At 47.6% G+C, this 19,628-nt stretch overlaps 1 protein-coding gene across 7 annotated transcripts in view; it reads right to left on the bottom strand.

Annotated features, from left to right (window-relative positions):
* LOC144174969 (cell adhesion molecule Dscam1-like) overlaps positions 1–19,628 on the bottom strand; it is a 550,580-nt gene that overhangs the window by 63,446 nt on the left and 467,506 nt on the right. For all 7 annotated transcript variants that reach the window (XR_013323566.1, XM_077703961.1, XM_077703960.1 and 4 more), the window contains exons 18-20: positions 16,073–16,162; positions 15,058–15,243; positions 4,042–4,335 (exon numbers count right to left, since the gene is read on the bottom strand). Coding sequence is in view for 6 of the 7 variants with exons in the window: in XM_077703961.1 (XP_077560087.1) it covers positions 4,042–4,335; positions 15,058–15,243; positions 16,073–16,162 (570 nt within the window). In the remaining variant the exon portion in view is untranslated. The remainder of the gene's footprint in view (positions 1–4,041; positions 4,336–15,057; positions 15,244–16,072; positions 16,163–19,628) is intronic.

Raw genomic sequence — 19,628 nt, 5'->3', positions numbered from 1 at the left:
CGTTTCCTGAAGCACGTTGCTCTTGTAGCTGGGCCAGGTTACTCTGGCGCACCACAGGTCGATGGTTGTTTTATTTACGACCTCCGGTAAGGCAAAAAAAAAGCTGCATTGGGTGTTATAAACTGCCTGCTCGAAACCAGCAGGATTTGTTACTTCTATGTGCTCTTGGGAATACCGCACGCATATCTTTTTTTTACGCGTGTGACTCTGACTTGTTGCCGTTTTACGGGTGCCCTGGTAACTCGATCGGTGTGGTTACGGGCAGCGTGAATGTTTTCTCGAAGGCTTAGGGGTGAACTCATTCTCTGCGAGAATGCTTTTCGTGGTCGCCGAAATATTTTCCAGGGAACAAATGCCGTGAATAAATAGAGGCGAGTTTTTTTGCCGGAAAGGACAAAAGCGGCTCCTTTAGCAGGCGGTGGCAGAGATGATATGTGAATTATACTAACAAGGATAAGTAAGAGATAGGTTTGGAAGCGACAATCAAGGCTTCAACGTGAAAAAAATGGGAGGACGAAGGGAGTTAGAAACTAGATTTTCCCTTGCTTTCAATAGAACGCCAATGGAGTAGGGGCTTCGAAAAGTTCTCACCCTTAAAACGGTTAGCGGCTTTATTTAGCCCAAAGCAACATTCGGCGTACGCTTCCACCAAGTTATAATGCTGCTAGTAACCACGACCCACGGCATTTGCAATAACAGCATTTCACTGCCATGGCGGGGTCCGAGATAAGTAAAGTCACCAAGGACGTGTAAAAATCATAAATGTCGTTGATTTTGGATGCAGCTAGAACAATATCTTAAGGCGAAAAAGAGACCAGTCGCAATAGGTAGCCGGAATCGGAGTTTCATGGGACTGGGTGGGATGTGGATGCAGTAGGGTGTAAGACATAGCGGTCAGAAGAGGCTAGAGGAGCCGTAATAGTGCACTCCAGGACGAGTGTCGGACCCAGTTTTAAATAGAGGTCGAGGTGGAATGAACTTCCCGTGTGCGAGGCAGAGGTGGGTTCATTACAAAGTTGCGAAATCCCCGCATTTTTACAATGTCGTTTTACAGCTTGAAGGGACTCGTGCGCAGGACCCTGGGAGATGAGGTTGAGCGGGTCGATCTAGTAGACGTGGCCATTAAAAACCTCCAGGGAATTATACGCGAACGTGCTACTCACGAATATGGTATGATCAATTGAGTGACAAAAAAGGCTGTAGGGTTGGGCTTCTAAAGCTGCTGGAGAGTAAGCCGAAATAACGCATCTGCACCAATTGATGGTAAATGTAATAAATGGAAACCCTAACGCATCTGACTCAAATGTCTGGCACCGCGGAATGAGTGGGACCGATACCATTACCAAATATTTAACCTCCGTGGAAAGTCATGCGATCCCTGCGGATACAGCAAAGGGGTCAAACACTACGATTTCGCCGTCATGATTCATTGCGTTCAACCTCGTATTACGTAGTGCCATATCCCATTTGGCACAGGTGCCATGTAAGCCTAAAGTATCTTGCTTCGGATCGAATGTACATTTGATACCCAGCCCACTGGATGTATAAATGTAGGGTGCTGAGAAGGTGTTTTGTTGGGGTGCCTGGATGAATGGCTGGTCTGAGAAGCAGAGGATAGAGGGCTGTATTAGTTAAAGAGTAATTCATGATAAGGACGAAGCTTGCTCGGCGCGGAAACTAAAACGAGGCCGTTGCTCACACCTGGCGATACTTAGCAAGATAAACACGTTCACATGGTCGGTGACGCCACCTATCACACTCAAGGCGCTGAACCGCCGCAACATGGTCGTACCCGCGACGTTCCGCTCCCGAAGAGCTACAAGCCCGGCACTATCAGTTGGACTCAGAAGGTTAATTGATAATGTTTCTTTTGTTGAACGGCGAAAGGGTTACTGGACCAAATAACCGAACGTTAATTAACCGTGGTGATAGGCTATGCCCTGCATATTAGCCGACCTACAGATTCCAAATCATCTTTATTCATGAAAATAAGGCCTATAACCGATTCAAGCCGACTTTGTTCCAACGAAAGTCACACAGTCGGCAAAAAAGTCCTAGAATTGCTGGGGATTAAACCCGGGCCGCTATATTTCGAACCATCGACTACACAGCGGGCTCGTTCAAGCGGTCCCTCTAGAAAATAGCGGGAGGTTTCAATGCGGACCAGTAGATGGCGACCAGCTGGGCACAGGCAGTGCGTGGCTTGTACCAACATGTCGATGAATAATGGCCTCGCACACAAAACACTCTCAACTGAACAAATTGAACGCATAGGCGATCCAAAATTCGGGCTGATGTTGCCGGAAAGCAAAACTCCGGAGGAGCCCGCAACGAAACAGGAGGCTGGGACGTCGTTGACCGCCAGGCTTAGTAACCATCTTCGAGGTTGAGGGTTCATAATCGTCCCTACAAGATGTGCATGTTCTGGATGAGTGGCACCGAGTCCATGGCGGAAAAAGCAAAGTAGTGGGTGCATATACAAGTCCATGTGGCGCGCAAAATGGGAAAATGCAAGCAAAAAGGAATGATAGTGCTCCGACTAGCTTACTTGTCTTGGTATCTCTACAACAAACAATAATCGGAAGTGCTGCAGACACCACGCATTTTAAACCTTTCATCCACGTTACAATGGCTTTCTCAGCCTGAGGGGAAACATGTGGATTACCTCTAGGTATGGTGTGCAGGGCTTCACGAGCGCTGTAAGATTGGCGTATTTCTTTTGGTAACATTTAAATGGCTTCAGTCGACGTCCCAGCTCGGTCACTGAGTGTATGTGGAAGCACGTGAGGGCTAGCAATCTACTAAGGTAACCCTGGTGGGCAACGGAAGGCGTTGAAATAGAGGCAGCCTACCCAGAGTAGCGCATTCACGTTCCCCAAACTCCTGGTTCTTCATATCGAATATTTTAATGTTAGGTATATCAGTTTTTGACTGTAATTTCTTCCGTGATATCAAAAGGAGTTTGGAAGTGAGCTTGCCTTTAAGACTCGCTATGTTAATTTTTGTCATAAATACAAAGTGTTGTAGCCGTTCAGAAACCCTTCATTTCTCTGTAATCTTTAAGCCGCTAATAAATGATGACACATCACTTGCTATTAAAGTGCCTGAATTACTAAAAGCAGCAGTTGGCAAAAAGGGCAGCCTTTTTCCCCCAAGAAAACTTTTACAAACGTTTTTAAACGCCTCAACGCCAGTAGATACCATTGCGTTTATTGTGTTGAAGGATATAGATTATTTCCCGTTTGTCCCAGGCTGCACCTACTGTAATCCCGTTTCAGAAAACATCGGTTATAGGCGCTTATCTACGCCCATTTTTTTCTCTTCTTACATGAGAGCACGTTTTACATACTGAACCTAAATTAGCGTAACCTGTTTGGATAATGGCAGCCCGCCACTTGTTCACTTTGTACAGGTCCCCGTCAATTTCATCCGCTGAGGGAACCACTAGGAACACTTTTACCACTACCCAATATCAATAACACGGAAGAAAGCTCGTCAACTGCATTATGTGAAAGATGAGCCCGAACCTCGGGAAAACAAAACCACCTCTATATGTATACTCTCTGAAGGTGGATGACCAGCGAAGCTTGTAGCACACGATGTACAAGTGACACAGCATTTAAGTATAAGCGTACCGTGGTTGAACGCGGCTAAACCAAGTTTGTCGAGCGACAGCCCAGGTTTCGCGCCAACAGCTCGCGGTAAACGCCACGCAATGGCACTTCAAGACAAAACGCATACGCTGCTAGGCGCAGTAAACGCTCTGTTAACTTGGATGCAGCCAGCGCCTTCTTGCATTATTTTCGAATGGCACGCGCCCTCACTCTTTCCACCTATCCCACTCTCCGCACCCCTACCATTAAACGAGCAGTTAGGCGCTTTCGCTGCCGAACCACATGAGGCATTGACTTTGCCTTGGCTGAGCTCGAAGGTCAGACTGGCGCTAGAAGGAACAAGCTTTCTGTGTTTGACCTAGAGGCTTCGCTTAAAAGCCTCTCAAGCATGTTTGTGCTAGAAAGACAAAGAATTGAGTTCTCTTACCGCCGCTCTCGGTGTAAGTGGCGAAGACGAATTCTGCGTCGGTGGAGCCCGCGTCGTTGTGGGCCGTCATGAGCAGGTTGTACCAGGTTCCGGGAGAGAGCTGTGGCACGAGCAGCGTCTCGGTCTGGGGCTGCACGTGGTTCGAGATCAGCGTCCACTCGGATTCCCCCTTGGGCTTGTACTGGGCCACGAAGAAGCTGATGTGGCAGCCGCCGCTGTACCACGCGCCCAGATGGAGCAGCACGAACGTCGAGTTGATTGCTAGGAAGGATGACTTGTCCGGCGCCACGGGTGCTGTCTCGTGCGCACGTGATTTTTCGCATCCGGTGGGGTAGCCCCGAGAAAAAAAAGGAAAGAAGAAAAAAGAGAGAGATCGCAAGAAGAGTTGAAATTATCTAGAGGGAACGTACACTTCGGTTATGTGTACAGACAAGTGACAACGAAAGACCTAATGCACTAAACACGGCGACTGTAAAATGGACAAAAGGCTCACGTGGAAGGAGGGGAGGGCGACAAAATAATTTTTTTGTGGGACTATACCTAAACATGCTACAATATTGTTAGGGTTAAAACGTTTCTGTCCCTGTCTAACATCTCTATTCTAACTCTTTGTTAATCGCCCATCTGTTTTTCTGCCCTTTTCGCTTAGAGTGAGAGAGAAGGCATCGGCTCTCACCATCTCTTTTTAGACTTGTACACAACATCATTCACTGGCATTTTGCCACCATGGCAACTTCAGGCTGTATCATGTGATGTATCATTTATGAAAATGGATAAAAGCATGGTTCCGAGAACTGCGATTCTGCAGAACTTCTTGTCGCTGCAGAAGAAATATGAATATGCTGAATTTCAATGTGATGCCTCGAAAACACCAACAATGATGTCATGCGGCGCTCATAATCCTAACTAAAATTCTTGCCGAACCATGAGCGTACACACCACTATCTTCTCTGCAGAAGTGTATGCATTTTACTCATCGTACTGCACATTCTTCAAAAACAAGTTCCTACGTCTCCATATATACAGACTCTGAGTTTTGTGCATGCGTTGTCATCCCACAGACCCAGATAAAACCACATTGCCAATCTAGTTTTTAATGCCACAATGTCAACATGTGATACCATTTTTCAACTAATCCTGTGCTGGGTTCCAGGCAATGCTGGAATCACAGGAAACGAGGCCGCGGATCAAATGGCCGCAACTACTGCACTTACAAATACGGTGTACATAGCAACAATACCCCACACCTAACTCAAGCCACACTTTTGACAATACCTTCGCAAACTTGGCAAGAGGACTGGAGTAGACAGTCAGACAACAACTTACATATTATAAAACCACACTTCGGACGACTCACACAACGGATTAATCGAAGTTTCCTTAGCTAGATTACGGATAGGCCACACACTCGACACACTCCCACCTGCTCACTGGATCTCCAAGACCCCTGTGTAGGAGTTGTGGAGAGGGACTATCCGCAGTTCACATCCTAATTACATGTAAAGCACTTGGCACAAAAGACGCAAGCACTTCCAACTATCCGTATAACACATTCATTCCACTACACCGATCATGCGTTTTAAGGTGTGGCCCCATAATTATCCATGGGCATACTCTTCAGTTTCTTAGGGATTTCAAGTTTTTACACCTCATTACATATCATGCATGCTGACAACCTGGCCCTTTGCACCAGTCACCTTCATTGGATTTTATGTCATTTCACGTTTATGTTTAGCGAAATTCTTTATGTTTACAGTCACTTCACCCTCATAAAATAGCTATTCTCTGGCGCTCTTTGCCCTAAGTCGGCCTTGCGCCACAAAGATCTAGTAAACATTACAAAAATTTCTGCGCATGCTCGTACCAAGCCATAGTGACATGGTACTATAGAGAACCGAGTGAACAGAGAGATTGAAAAGTGTGCGTATTCGTGACCTTATTTAAGCAACTGCGTCATATCAGATTTTGTTAGACTGTATGAGATCTAGAAAGTTCGAACGCTTTCACTTCGTGGCAAGGCCCTAACTTATATAAAAGCGCTGATAAAATAATCACTGTTTTTCTCAATGAATAGGCAGCTATAGTTGTCCTTCGGATATGAGGGCTGGTAAACGCACAAGTTCGGCATTTTGTCGCTTAATAGTAATAAAAGTGGTTGAAGCGTGCGGACTCACATCCCATGGGTTACGAATTACGGGGCACCCTGAACCCCCGACAACGCGCACCGTTTTTCCTCGGCACAAACCTCAACATTACCCCTTCTCCCAAGAACATTCACTCGGGTCGTAGGCTGGTTTGCATTCGTGCTCTTCGTAGGGTTCTGAGCGACAATATACATACATACATACAATATACATATACAATATACATATATACAATATACATACGTTACATGAACGTGGCTCACTGCCCTAACAACTCAGCATGCGCCGTTTTGGTGACCGATCATCCGGGCAACGAGACCCAAGCCGCCACAATTTTCACTGCGTCCCGTTGTCACCAAGGGTGCCGCTATTACCCTCACCGCGACCACCGGCCACTGACCTTCTTACAACAATGACTGACTGTCAAGAGGCGTGTCGCCATTACCCCTCCGGCTGCATCACTCATCCTGCTCTTCAGATTCCAGCAACTGCTACCGCAGTCCCCAACTTCCTCTCTTTGGGACCCCGGGACACGCGTCCCTAAAAGGGAATGAACCGGCACTTGCTGCAGCAGCTGCCGCTCGCACACATTCTACGCGTTCACCCCACCAAATCACAGCTTTCCGAGAACGACGAACACTCTTCTCTCCGAACTTTCGGTGATGTCTTTAACCCCTATCGCCCCTTCTATGGTGCTATCCCGGCACCCCAGGACCAAGTTTGCAAAGAAGAATCTACTGATAATAGGTGCCTGCAAAGTGCTTTCTTTCTTCAGGAATCCTTCCTGCTCGCCTTTCGCAACCCTTCCTACTACGTTGCCTTTGAATGCCACCCGTCCTCACAAACCTTCAATCGCATGATTTTAGAGTGGTCCCAAAGCATTACCCTTGTTACCATTCTCTCCGCGCACCCGAGAAGTGAGGCTGCATGCTCTCCAGCTCAGACCTGGCCAATTCGCTTCAGATGGCCGACCACGGGCCTACCTAGCCGCCACAAGCGGGGAACTCTTGCACCTCAGAGCCCTCCCGTGACACGGAGACCAGAAAAAATCCCGGATCATCTCCACTAACGTTAAAACTGCGGAGGGGAAAAGCATGCAGTGTATAACTGTATCCAAATATTGCAAGTCTCTCTTGCCACCCGGCGCGCGCTGATTGGGTGCCGGAGAAGCGCCCGTGAGAGGAGCAATCGCGCGCTTGCTGAGGCAGTGGCGCCCTCTTTTGCGTTGAACCAGATTTAAGCAATTAAATGAGGGACAGACTGGCCGTAAGTTGTCTTCGTGTCACACCCCACAGCGGGCTAAGATGTATGCTTTACAGGGCAAAACCTGGCGTTCGAAATCAATTTTGAGGCGGGACTGAACAAAGTTCTGTTATTTACGCGATTAAATGCTGATCATTTTTGTATTTTAAATTAGCTTAGATCATGATAGTTTATTTCGAGCCTGTTTTATTCATTATACACTTGTTTTTTTACCATCCTGTGACAACTTGATTTACCGTGACAACAAGAGACGACGACAACAGGAGACGGTGACAGCCCGAGCCCCGAAGATGCTTCGCCCCTAGTAAGAACATTCTAGTACACATTCTTGAGCACATAAAGTTTACTCCATATCCCCCATACGAGGGGCAGTTGCGGCACTTAAACCCCTTTCTCCTTCGCAGGGCGCGGAAGCGGCAGGGCAGCTCAACAGCAACGTACTCGAGAAACTGAAGTTCAGCATACATCGCAACTGGTAGCGTGGCGAACACGTCGAGCACATCGGGCAAATTTAGGACCACAAACTACTGTCGAGCCACTTTATAGTGTTGTCTCCTAATGCCCTGTGCATGCTGAGCAAGGGGTTTCTGTACAGGGGGCAAAAGTAGAATTCGGTTCATCAATAGTCAAATGCGATGTATTACGGGCCTGAAGCAGGCTATTCCGCCGCAATTACGAGTTTGCGGACGTAGGACGCAGCCGTGCTGTGGAGAGATGAATGGGATCGCAGTATTCATTCGGGATAAAAGGCGGTGGCTCATTACCCTGAGGAGTTAAAAGCTCAATACCAAATCATTTCCCCAAGAGGGGTAATCATCTGTCGTCCACTCCTGACGTCGGTTAGGAGAAAACTGAGGCTGAGCGTATGTGTCTATTCGTCTGTGTATGAATAGCTCAGACTCGGTTCTGCTTTAGACTTCCAGTTTCATATATGTGAGAAGGGTTAGGGTCTGGAAGAAGGGCCTGATAAAGAGTTCCTCCTCAATAGTAAAGTACGAGATGTATCGAAAGGCGGAAGGACGTGGGGAAGTATCAGGCATATTTTGACGTTTTGACTCCACGTAAGGAAGAAATAAATGTCGCCATTTGAAGTCCAGATGTTGGGCAAGGGCTCACATTATCATTACGTTATCTTGCTCACCCGTTTCGGCGAAAATGATGCACACGGTGGGGAGTAGCCGTGTTTGTGCTAAGGTGGCTGATGCATATTAAACACATCTTATCATCATTTATCGTAGTTCAGGTCGGAAACGTCGTGCCACAACGTAGCAATATTTTTTTGAAGTATCGAATGCAAGCATATCGAGCGTATGTTTGAGCACTTCGTTCAACAAGAGAAATATAAAAAAGAGCGGAAAAAGTCAAATGAAATGAAGAACAGTAAAAGCAGGAAAAGCCTTTCTTTAAGATGCGGGAATGGGTAAAGGAACATTGCGGTTGAGTTGGCTGCAGTCAGAAACGGTTGCGTATCCTCCATTATAGGGCTCGCTTGTCTACCACTTCCACTGACATAATACACTCACCAAAAGAAGCCAGCTCACAGCCTTAACGCTAAATACAAACGTGTTGCTTTTTGGATTTTAAGTCACTTCAGCCAGTAGCCTTCGAACTGATCTTGAATTTGTCTGGAGCCCCCCTACCCTCAAAAAAAAAAGAACAACAAAAGAGCAACAAGTTGTTCTTACAAAAACGGGCCGTCACAGTGGCGGGGAAGCCGCATTTCTACGACAAAATCTATAAATAAAATCATAGATGGTTTAAGCATCTACACTAATAATCTTTCAAGCCTCTACCTTTTGGCAACGCTCTCCTTTGTTCAGCAAGATTTCGATTTAGTACCAGAAAATAAAAGCTTAAAGGAACATTCAAGTGATATGTAAACATTGCGGGATTACTAGCGCAAATTGTAGTCCGGAGTCCCCAGGCCATGTTTCGACCACTCTGGACGCGTTTACGTGATTTTATTTAGTAGAAAAATTAATTCGAAAATGCTGTCCTCCTCTCTTTGCGCTCGCCCATTTTCTGTGGCGTTTTCGTGTGACGTCGGGAGGAGCCGAGCTCGCAATTGGCTGCGCTACTGCACGGCCCCCCGCCGCCCGGCCTTCAGACAGAGTCAGTCGGCCCAGCGTTTCGTCCGCCGGCCGCCGACGCGTCGTCGCAATTCGTTCGCTCAGTTGAAACGAAGCCAGGACACGCTTGTGAATGGAAGAATGCGCCTTTCTTTACTTGGTTAGTTTGTACACTGTATCTAGCTCCAAGTCAAGGTCGCTTCGCTTCGCACAAGCGCTGCACAAGCGCACATGCAACGCTTCGCTGACTGGTACGCCAGTAGGAAAATATAAGGCCTCTTGAAGGCGGGAGAAGAGTCAGCGAAGTCAATATAGGTACTAAGGAAATAAAATAAACTGATATTTTTACCGTACAGCGTAAAAATAGGGTGCGGGAAGCACTTTTTTGCGCTGGGCGAACAAGCACAGCGGCCAGCAGCACGACAACGCATCTGCGAACGCTTTTCCGTCTAAGAAATGCAATTGCTAGACGTGAAATATTGTGGAAACTTGGGGGATTGCTTACTGCACGAGCGCAAAACAACAAATAGTCACCGAAGCTGCTTGGAATGCTAAAACTAAATAAAAGTGTAAACTGGTTATACATTATATACCCTATATTTCCAAGGTCGTCAACTCTGGCTTGTGGCCTAGTGGTTTGGAGTGCTTGGTATGTAATCGTAAGTATTTTGCAAGTCACAAGGTCCAGTCCCCGCGAGTACGTGCTTTTTTTTTTTTTTTACAAGTTAACTTTCTCGTTTTCCGCCGATGTTTCCTATACTGAGTTCACCTTTTTTGGGGCCGCAACGTTCATTGCTCCACGAACTAGTTCACAGAACGCGCGCAGGCTGGCACTGGCGCGCTAGCGAGTTCTCGTTGGCGTGCTGTTGCCGTAAGCACCGACTGCTTGCGGGGTGAGCACAGGCCAGAATCAACAGACCCTTGGCCTGGTGCGAACACGCTTTTTACGATACAGGCATGAGTGAGGCAAGCTCCAAATATAGGGGAAAAGCGCATGGCATTTGAGCGTCTGCGGGGACTGCGTAGGCCTCGGCTAGTGAATGCTACGATTTCAAGCTGTCCTGGGAGGCTTATCTTATGCATTTTTACAGCCGACAACATGACAGAAGCGCGGTACGATGATTACTGAGATATTGAGAATGCCCATCCAACAACGCCATTGGTTGTGTTTCACAGAACCGAAACCGAAACCGAAACTTGTTTGATTGCTAACCTTGGGTATCGTCCAATCACGGTGCCCCCTCCTCCCAACATCACAGCCTTAGTTGGTGCGGCCGCCGCAAACCGCGCATGGTAGTTTTTCTTCTTTCGCGCTTTGTAAAAGAATTACCGATTTGTCAACCGGATAAATGATGAAAAGTGTGTTAATTTGAGCCAGTCTACGCAGTGCAAGCAAAAACGGGAGCTTGACAAATTCACTTCAGTGTCCCTTTAAAGGAAAGAAAAATTGCTCAGTAGACAAACATACAAACAGAACCGTCAGTGTGCGCGGTCAAAAAGTTCTAAGCCCAGTCACCGTGAAAGAAAAGGTTTCCTTGGATACCGCACGCTGTCACTCCCATTCCTCCCAGAGTTGATCTGCGTATCCCAGGGGCTTGCAAGAGGCCGAACGTGCTTTTATTTACCCTCACCGCCTCGTGACGGCTGGGCACGGCATAACGCTGTTTTCGGAGGGCTTTCCGCGAGCACAGGCTCTGTGGCGCCGATATCATCTTCGCACTCGAGATGCCGAGCTCCGTTAACGATCCCGTGGAGCGTGTGCCGGAAGGATTATTACAGCTACTTAGCACCGCCGTTGTTAGCCGCGGAAAGAGAAGCTCTCGAGCGGCAAGAAGAGCAAGCCTGCTCCGTTCCCTCCACCTCTGTGGCGCGGGGCTTCGACGCTTCGTTAGCGTTTTCCGGAGAGAGCCCCCCGCTGGGACTCATAACTGGCAGGCTCCGCCAAAGACCCGCCGCCTCGTCGCTGCACGGCGTTTCTTGATCGGCGGAACAAACAAAGTCGCCTACTTCGTTAATTCTTTGGCCTCGGTGATTATTAATGGACCAGTGTTCTGCGACTCCTCGTAGCGCTGTTTCTGAGACGCGCTTTGTATGACGTCACTGATTTTTGCGCGTTCGCTTTTTGGAGCCTTCTTCGCCGCCGTCGTTGCAAGCGTTCGTCCATTTTTGCTGCTTCGGAAGCCGCTTAGCACGACCGACCCGAGGACGAGGAGGGGCACAGCGGGCTGGTAGTTGCGGGTCAGCGGTGCTCGTTAACACACTCAAATAATTAACCCCGGAAATTAATTGCCGCGTCAGGATCATCGCTTTCAGTGTACGCGCGCGGGTGGCGTGAGCAGCGTACGGCTCCGCGCGCCGAGAAAGACGATACGCATGGTGATCAGGATAGTGTTGCCTGATCTCTTCTCTTTGCTTCGTTTTTTGCGTGGCGTAACTGCCTTGCCCCTTTACCTTGGGCGGGGCGTGTTACTCCCCCAAGTTGTTACTGTTTTGTTTTTATCGCCGACAATAAAACACTCCCTCTCTCCCTCCCTCATCGCCTTGCTACCGAGTTTGTTGGCCGAGGAACGGTTTGGGCGAATGTCGTCTAATGGTATGCAGGTGCCATGTTGTCGCTTATTTTTTGGTTAACACGACGATGAACAACGGCGCCGTCTGGGGGAGAGTTACGCATTCACTCTACTCCTGCGGTTGGGAAAGTACATTAGCGGTGAATCGGTAAGTGATGTCCGCGGTGCGGTGATTAATGGTGGTAAGACCGACGGTGAGCAGATAATAACCTTGGGCGAGGTATCAGACATTTCTTACCGTTGAGGAGTGGCTACACGTTGGTCAAGCGCTTCAAAACAACCGTCCAGTGTAACAAACTTTCCGAAAGCATTTCTAATTGTGTTGCTCATCGCTACATTGTCCATACTCTTACACATTATGGTTTGCTACCTTGGTAACCCGAATTTGTTTTATTTATTATCATCGTAATAATCATGGTAATTATATTCATTTCTACGTGCCGCCAAGAGTAAACCTACTACGTGGAGATTCACGGTAAACATCGCTCCCACAATTATGAAATCAAGAACACATAATGCTGAGTGCTGGACTTTATAGACGGAGAAGATACACCTGCACCACCCGCCCCGTACGGGTTGGTCTGCACAAATGGAATTCCTTATTTATTTATTTTTGTGGTCGTGTGCACAAATGATTTCAGAGTAGCCTGCAAACGGTGTTTGGCTACTCTAGAAACAATGCTGAGGTGAAGCAGTTTTGCCAAAACCGTAGACAATGTCCACCTTCACGAAGCGCAATTCTTACAGATGATGGAAGCATGAACCTGCCTGCAGAGGTAGATTTGTAATACGATGTCAGAGCACAGGCAGAAGAGAGGCCATCAAGATACATTTGCAGCAACGCCACAGCCATAGTTAATTCGAATAACTAACCAAATGAAATATTTGAATATTTAAAAAGGATCAAGAACCACAGCTGATTAGACTACGCCAACTAAACGGATGGTTTCCCGCCTTTAAAAAGTCAAGTCTGTAAACTTAATCGTAACAATCTTAATCCTGGTTATTGTCATTATTATGACCACCCCAAAAGTACTTTATTCCGCGAACGATTCATTATTAGGACATTCGGTTATTGTTTTAAATGTGTTGCATTCCAGAAGAATACTGTGGTTCAGCTTCACCCCAGTGCACTTGATTGACCAAAATAGGCAGACAAGAATATCATTTCGGCTAGTGATGTGTAGCATAGATCTGACTCAAAACTTCGGGCGGCACCTTGGTATCACGCAATGCAAGCTTAACACTTTGGAGTGCGCAGTACCCGCCGCGGTGGCTCAGTGGCTAAGGCGTTGTGCTGCTGAGCACGAGGACGCGGGTTCGATTCCCTGCCGCGGCGGCCGCTTTTCTGGTGGAGGCGAAAAGCAAAAACACCCGTTTGTACGAGATTTCGGCGCACGTTAAAGATCCCCAGTTGGTCAAAATTAATCCGGAGCTCTCCAGTACGGCGCGCCGAATCGCCCGCGTTACGTCGGGGCGTTAATCCCTACAATCAATCAATCAATCGGAGTGCGCAGTGCGACCGGGAAGATCCCTATTTTTATTCAAATTGTATGCGCGTTATCGCAATTCGCCGAATTTCCTTTGTTTGGAACATGGATTGATCCGTAGAGGGCGTTCTGAGGAAACTGGATAACCGCATTGCTTGAGAGTATACACGCGTGTTCACTAAAGAACCCAGCTGAAGTTTACAGGGACGAGCTCTGAGAAGGGAGATGGAAGAATGATGGCGTTTAAGTCCCTGGTTCGCGTTTTCAAAGCAGTTGGACAATGACAGAACAGCTGCGGGAGAACTCTGGTCACGCCTTCGTGTTCTTCGTGTGATATTTTAAGTGGCCTGGCGAAAAAAAAATTGGTTGTATGAAACTTACTAGATATAAACGAATGATCGGTGCATTAAAGTTGTTATGAAATGAATTCTATAACGCAGAATACTAACCTGTATTCGTTAAAGTAGTGGTGGATGTCGTAGTAGCAGCAGTATTAGTACCAGTAAAAGCAGCTGTATAAGAGACCGTAGCAAAGTATAAGTAGCTAATGTTAGTAACAGTAACAGTAATAACGGTAACAGCAGCAGTAGTGTGGATAGTAGCAAAGATTGAGTACTGACTGCAGCATCGGGGGCGGCAGGAGCAGCACTTGCTGCTTCAGGGATAGTGGTAACGGTGGAATAATTGTCGCCTGCCGGTAGCGTAGCCCGCCTAATTCTAGCCAGTTGGCAACCATGTCGGGAGACAGTTTTCTGTGCGGTGGTGTAAAAGTGAACAAGCTACGCCACATTGCTGAAACAATCTGGCTGGCAAATCAATGTTCATCACTCTGAGGGTGGGAACTAGAAGTTAGGACTGAAAAAAATATATGGCCTAGGAATAAAATGTAGCTTGCTAGAAAAAAAACTGGCAAATTCATAACAAACAACTTTAACTACCTTGACGGAATTTTTTCGCTGGTCAGCTACTGTCACTCCCAAGCTATTTTAAGATTAACTGCGTAAATTTTAAAAGAACCTACAACCGTTTTTATGCCCTTGAAACTTCGTTTATAAAACTAGAGCGAACGGTACCGCTTTCTTTTTTTACTCGCATTGAGTTGCAGTGAGTTCTTCACGAGCACAGTTGCTTTTTTCTACAAACATAAGCTCTGCTTTTCCTTTACGCGTCCCTCAAAATCCCGCTTGCCAGGTTATAAAACTTAGACGCCAAAAAACGCCCAAACAGGTCAGCCATGAAGCTAAGTGAGCTTTATTCCCCTCTTGTCGTTCTGTTCCTTGGAGCTTAGCGCCCGTGTAGAGGCATACTTCTATACAGGAGCGATACCCATTAGTCACTTTTTGGGATTTATGATTTGTCTAGTCGGTATACCATGGTGCGTACGTAGTGTTAAGCTTGTAAGCTGACAAGGGCGGGAAAAGACGCGACACGAGGGAGCACTTCGGAGCATTCAGCAAAGAGGCCCGTCGTTGCATCCTACCTGTGCCTTCAGTCTTAACGCTGAGCACTTGAGTGGGATCTCCCTTCCCGGCGTCGTTGAAGGCCTCCATGTAGAGCTGGTAGCGGGTGCCGCATCGGAGGTTCTCGAGCACGATACTCTGCTGGGAGCCAGGCACGTGCTGCTTCACCCAGTCGTTCTGGTCTTCTTTGTAGTGAAGTATGTACCCTGGGGCAAAACCACATCTTCATTTCCCAGGTATGTAACAAACGCAAAGTCAAACCTAAGCTGAATGAAGTTACCAGGTCCCGGGAATTATTTAACGAACTCCGGGACTTCACACAATAGAGAGCTTTAGTATGGGCAACAGCGGGAGAAAGCCGAATTCGTTCGTTAATTCGAGAAACTCGTATAATAGCTTTTGCAAAAACCAAGGTATAAATGTACGTATTTATGGTTACTGAGATGGTAAAATATATCAGGTGCGAGAAAAGCTCTTGTTAAGAAATGCCGGAAAAATATATCCATCAATTACGATCGACGAGCCCTACAGTTTACACTTTCTTTCCGACTCTAGATTAACGGCCTCCTTACCTAATTTAGCTGCATCGTGTAACCCTTAGTAATTATACCTTGTCATACGTAGACTTTACAAAAAAGGAATTTTGTAAATCTTGTAAATTTTGTAAATTTTGTACGCGTTGCCGTCCCTTTTAATTATTATTCTCCCAATCCGAGATGACGTAGAAACATCCGGTAATTATTTTCTTGCAACTTTATAAGAACCCGCGTGTACGTTTTAAACAAGTCTGGGATTTTGCAGAAGTCGTACTACGAGGGGAGCTAGGCCCAACAATTTGTAGTGCAGCTTAATTATGTAAGTGTTGCAGATTACTTTATTCAGCATTCATTCATTCATCCAAAGTTCTCGATACAGAAGACATCTCTTGCCATTTAATTTGTAACGTAAGCACTGGGATCCCCATGGCAGACGTTTTTGTCAGGTCTGCCCATAAACCCATAAAAAAAAACAGTTGGTTTTCAATAGTCTACTTACCTGTGACAGGAATGTCCGGGGGCTCCCAAAGCAGATGCACGGATGTTGCCGTAGTGGACTGAACACGAATCAGTGGTGGGCTTGGTGGGTCTTGAAGTACAGCAGTGGAGAAAAAAGTAAAAAGAAAATGTAAGAGGTTAGCCTCAAGACGCGCTACTTTAGTTAAAAACTAGCGTTAAGAAACGCTGCCGGTTTCTCCTCCTCTGCGCATTCTCGCTCGCCTCGCCAGCTCATTTTCGACCGGAGCGAACAATGATCGATATCTGGCGGCAGCGTTGCTTAACAATGTATTAGAAATTTTCGTCTCGAGCTCTCCAGCCATCAACTACATAAAGCACTCTTATCTTTTCCTTCAAGATACTTGGCAGGCGCTGCCAGCCTTGTAGTCTGCTCGCTTCATTTCCTGCTGCTCGAGCGAAGAAGAACCACGCTGAGAAAATCGCAGCGAGGGCACCTTAAGATCGAACGTTAGGCGTAGACGGCGGGTTCAAGAACGAGGGCGGGGAAAAAAGGATGCGCTAGCTGCGCAACGAAGCTTCGGTGAGATAACAGCGTGCCCGGCAGTAAGTGTATCCCGGGTGGCGCCTAAACACCGTGGCTGTATTGATCCTTCCGTTGGTTGAGGCAATAGCTGATGCGGCTCAAAAACCGTGTCTGCTGTGCTTGCGATTTTATTTTTTATACGGGTTGTAACTCCTTATTTTGCATTAATTTTGCGTTAGCGGAAGCTGTGACGCAATCGCCATGTAGAGAAGAAAGCATTAGGGAGTTTAGTTAGGTACAAAAAATGTGTAACCAAAAGTAAAAATGAATGATTAGTTCTCTGCACCAGTGCGCATTCGGTTATGGAGGCGTTCGATAACGGGCATCTCTTTTTCGTTGCGCTGAAAGTCGGGATGTCATTCATTATGAAGGGTCTCATAAAGGAATGCCTGTCATTACCGTTATCGTGCACCGCCCCTTACAACAAAGACTCCCCTGTCCAGCACCATTACTTCCGTCTGGCGTGATGTGCGCGTATTATGTCGTGTAATAAAGCGGGTACAGCCGCGGATCCAGGGATGGGGATATGCTCGGATGTCAAATTTACGTTTCGACAACGTTCCGCGCCGATAGATGCAAAATGGCAACTACGCGTATCGCTGGAAAGGCCTTGCACGGGTTTTGACGGTGGATGCGGCTATCGCAAGTATAAAATAAAAAGGGAGATATAAATTGTAGATACAAATATAAATGAATCACACCTATGTAAGCTAGCAATCCCCGGACGAAATAGCGACGATGCTCAGCAGCACGATTAGCTGTAGCGGCGAAGAACCAAGAGGTGCACTTGCTTTCAAAATAGGCATTTTGTAGTGCAAAGTAGAAAAAAAATGGAATAGGAACTTATGTGCACCAGAGTTGAGACTTTTTTTCTGAATGACGAGAGAGCCTGCGTACAGAACACCAGTCTTCTCTCTTTTTACAGCAAATCTGTATATGGCTAGGATCCAGACTTTCTCTTCCAGGTCTTCCGGATTTACTCGCCACCGCCCTTTACATTCTCGTCACAACCGCCGACGCCTCTTTAGCGAGTTTTATGCCCCCCGCCAATACCGATGCCTCTAGCGCAAGTTGCGCAATCTGCTGATAACAGCGCTAGCGCCGCTATCAGTAGCTGCCTAAGAACGTGCAGCAGCTGGCGTTGCCGCCTCAAATTCAACCTTATCAAGCAGCTGCGAATCGCTCCCGGATGAAGGGCAACTTGGCGCCCGCTTGGAACGCCGACGTGAGCCAATAACGATATTACATAAATTCCCTCTATCAAAACCTCGCGATAGCAAAACTTACCATAGCTACAGCTTCGCGGGCTTCCATCTTCACAGAGTGGAAGGGCTCTGAAGTTTTTGTCGGCACTAAACATGTTTTTTTAAATGCAGAGCATTTCTTAGCCTCGCCTCTTCCTGCGTCGGACGGCGTCCACAGCTCCGCGTCCGGAGCAGGTGCGCGCATGCGTCGTAGTCAGCCCGTTCGCTCGTCACCCCCGAAACGCTGCGTCGCGGTCTCGGCCACGGCCGGGCTGGAGGAGCGGCGGGCGCGCACTTTCATATGAAAGTGCGTGCTCGCCGCTCCTCCAGTCCGGCCGTGTCTCGGCGTAACAGGTGCGTGATAGCAGCGCGGTGGGGCGTAGAAGAGCGCGTGCTGCTTGCGCATGCGCGCTCTCCCCCCCGTACCGCTCTCCCTCTACTGCGCGCACTGCAAATATAACGCCGCTAGCGGTCGCTCGTGCTTCAGTCAGACTCACTGCGTTGCTCCTTCCTTTCATGGTTGACGCTCGCTCCCACGTTTACTCGTGTCTGCTACTCCAGCATCACGGAAGAAGCGATGGAAGCAACACTGCCTTCAACCAGTACTGAGGCCCCAATGCTCTGCATTTACTCGTCTTCCCCTCGCGGGAAGGCGCGGGAATTTTTTTATTTTATCCCACACGCACCCACACCACTCCTGTGACAACAGTCCACAGATAGGCTCGCCACGCCGCAGAAGTAACGCTTTAGCCTAACTGCGACAGGATGTTAACCAGCGTGGGCCCTTCCGTCGATCTCCCCAACCCACGTTCATTTTAGGCACTACGATCCGGTGGTGTGACGTTCGTGATGATCCGCATTAAGCAAGCTGGTATGCGAAGGCAGCTGCGTTACGGGCGGTCTTGAGTGCTGGCAATCCAAGGAAGCTGTCTATTCCGAAGGTTTCAAGCAAACTTTCACAATAAAGATGACCTGAAAATAGACCAATATAGTCAGAGGCCTCTAGCACGGTTGGATATGGAAGATAAAGACACTAGGCAGTGCTATACCTCGGCCTCCTCACCCGCCCTCCTCAATTTGGAATCTTAAAACACTGGACGTTGACTTTTCTCGGAAAAAGCCCCCGAATACATGAAGTTACATAATGAATATTCTCAACGACATGCTAGTAAGCAAGGAAGCGAGAAGTTTGCCTTGTTCACACGATTCTATCAAGTTCTGTGTGGCAAGATATGGGACGCACCATATATTGGTGAACAGCGGGAGCTCAAACTATAGTGCTTTAAGCGCCGATGATGATGATGATGGTTGGATTCTTATGGCGCAAGCTCAACTGGGGCAAACGGCGCCAAATCAGAGGCTTTAATCGCCGAATCTGCACCTGAACTACGAGACGCACCGTACCACTGGGCTGTGGATGAACTTAGACCACCTTTGAATCGGACGTAGTGTGACGGGGCAATCCCCTGCTCGAGACAAACATACGATCGGCGCTACGCCGCTGGTGGAACAGGACGAGAACGACGACGCTAGACCCCGAACTCACGCTGCTGGTTACCCCAACGCTTCCCAGCTTATTCTGTCTTGTAAATATACGTATCCTTGCCTCGCAACAATATTGACCCACGGACATTTTCGGGCTTCGCCATTATCAGGGAAACGGGCAAAGCATTAATAAATGGAACCCATAACATCATGCGCGACGAATTCACCGCATAGGTATGCGGCATATGTGGCATATGGGTATCAGGGAATGGGTCCGGAGCAGC

Source organism: Haemaphysalis longicornis, unplaced genomic scaffold (assembly GCF_048455015.1).
Source record: "Haemaphysalis longicornis isolate Haplotype H1 unplaced genomic scaffold, Haemaphysalis longicornis Haplotype H1 scaffold_3, whole genome shotgun sequence".
In the NCBI taxonomy this organism is placed as follows: domain Eukaryota; kingdom Metazoa; phylum Arthropoda; class Arachnida; order Ixodida; family Ixodidae; genus Haemaphysalis; species Haemaphysalis longicornis.
The sequence above is the reverse complement of the archived record's forward strand: the minus strand, read 5'-3'. Positions and strand labels throughout refer to the sequence as shown.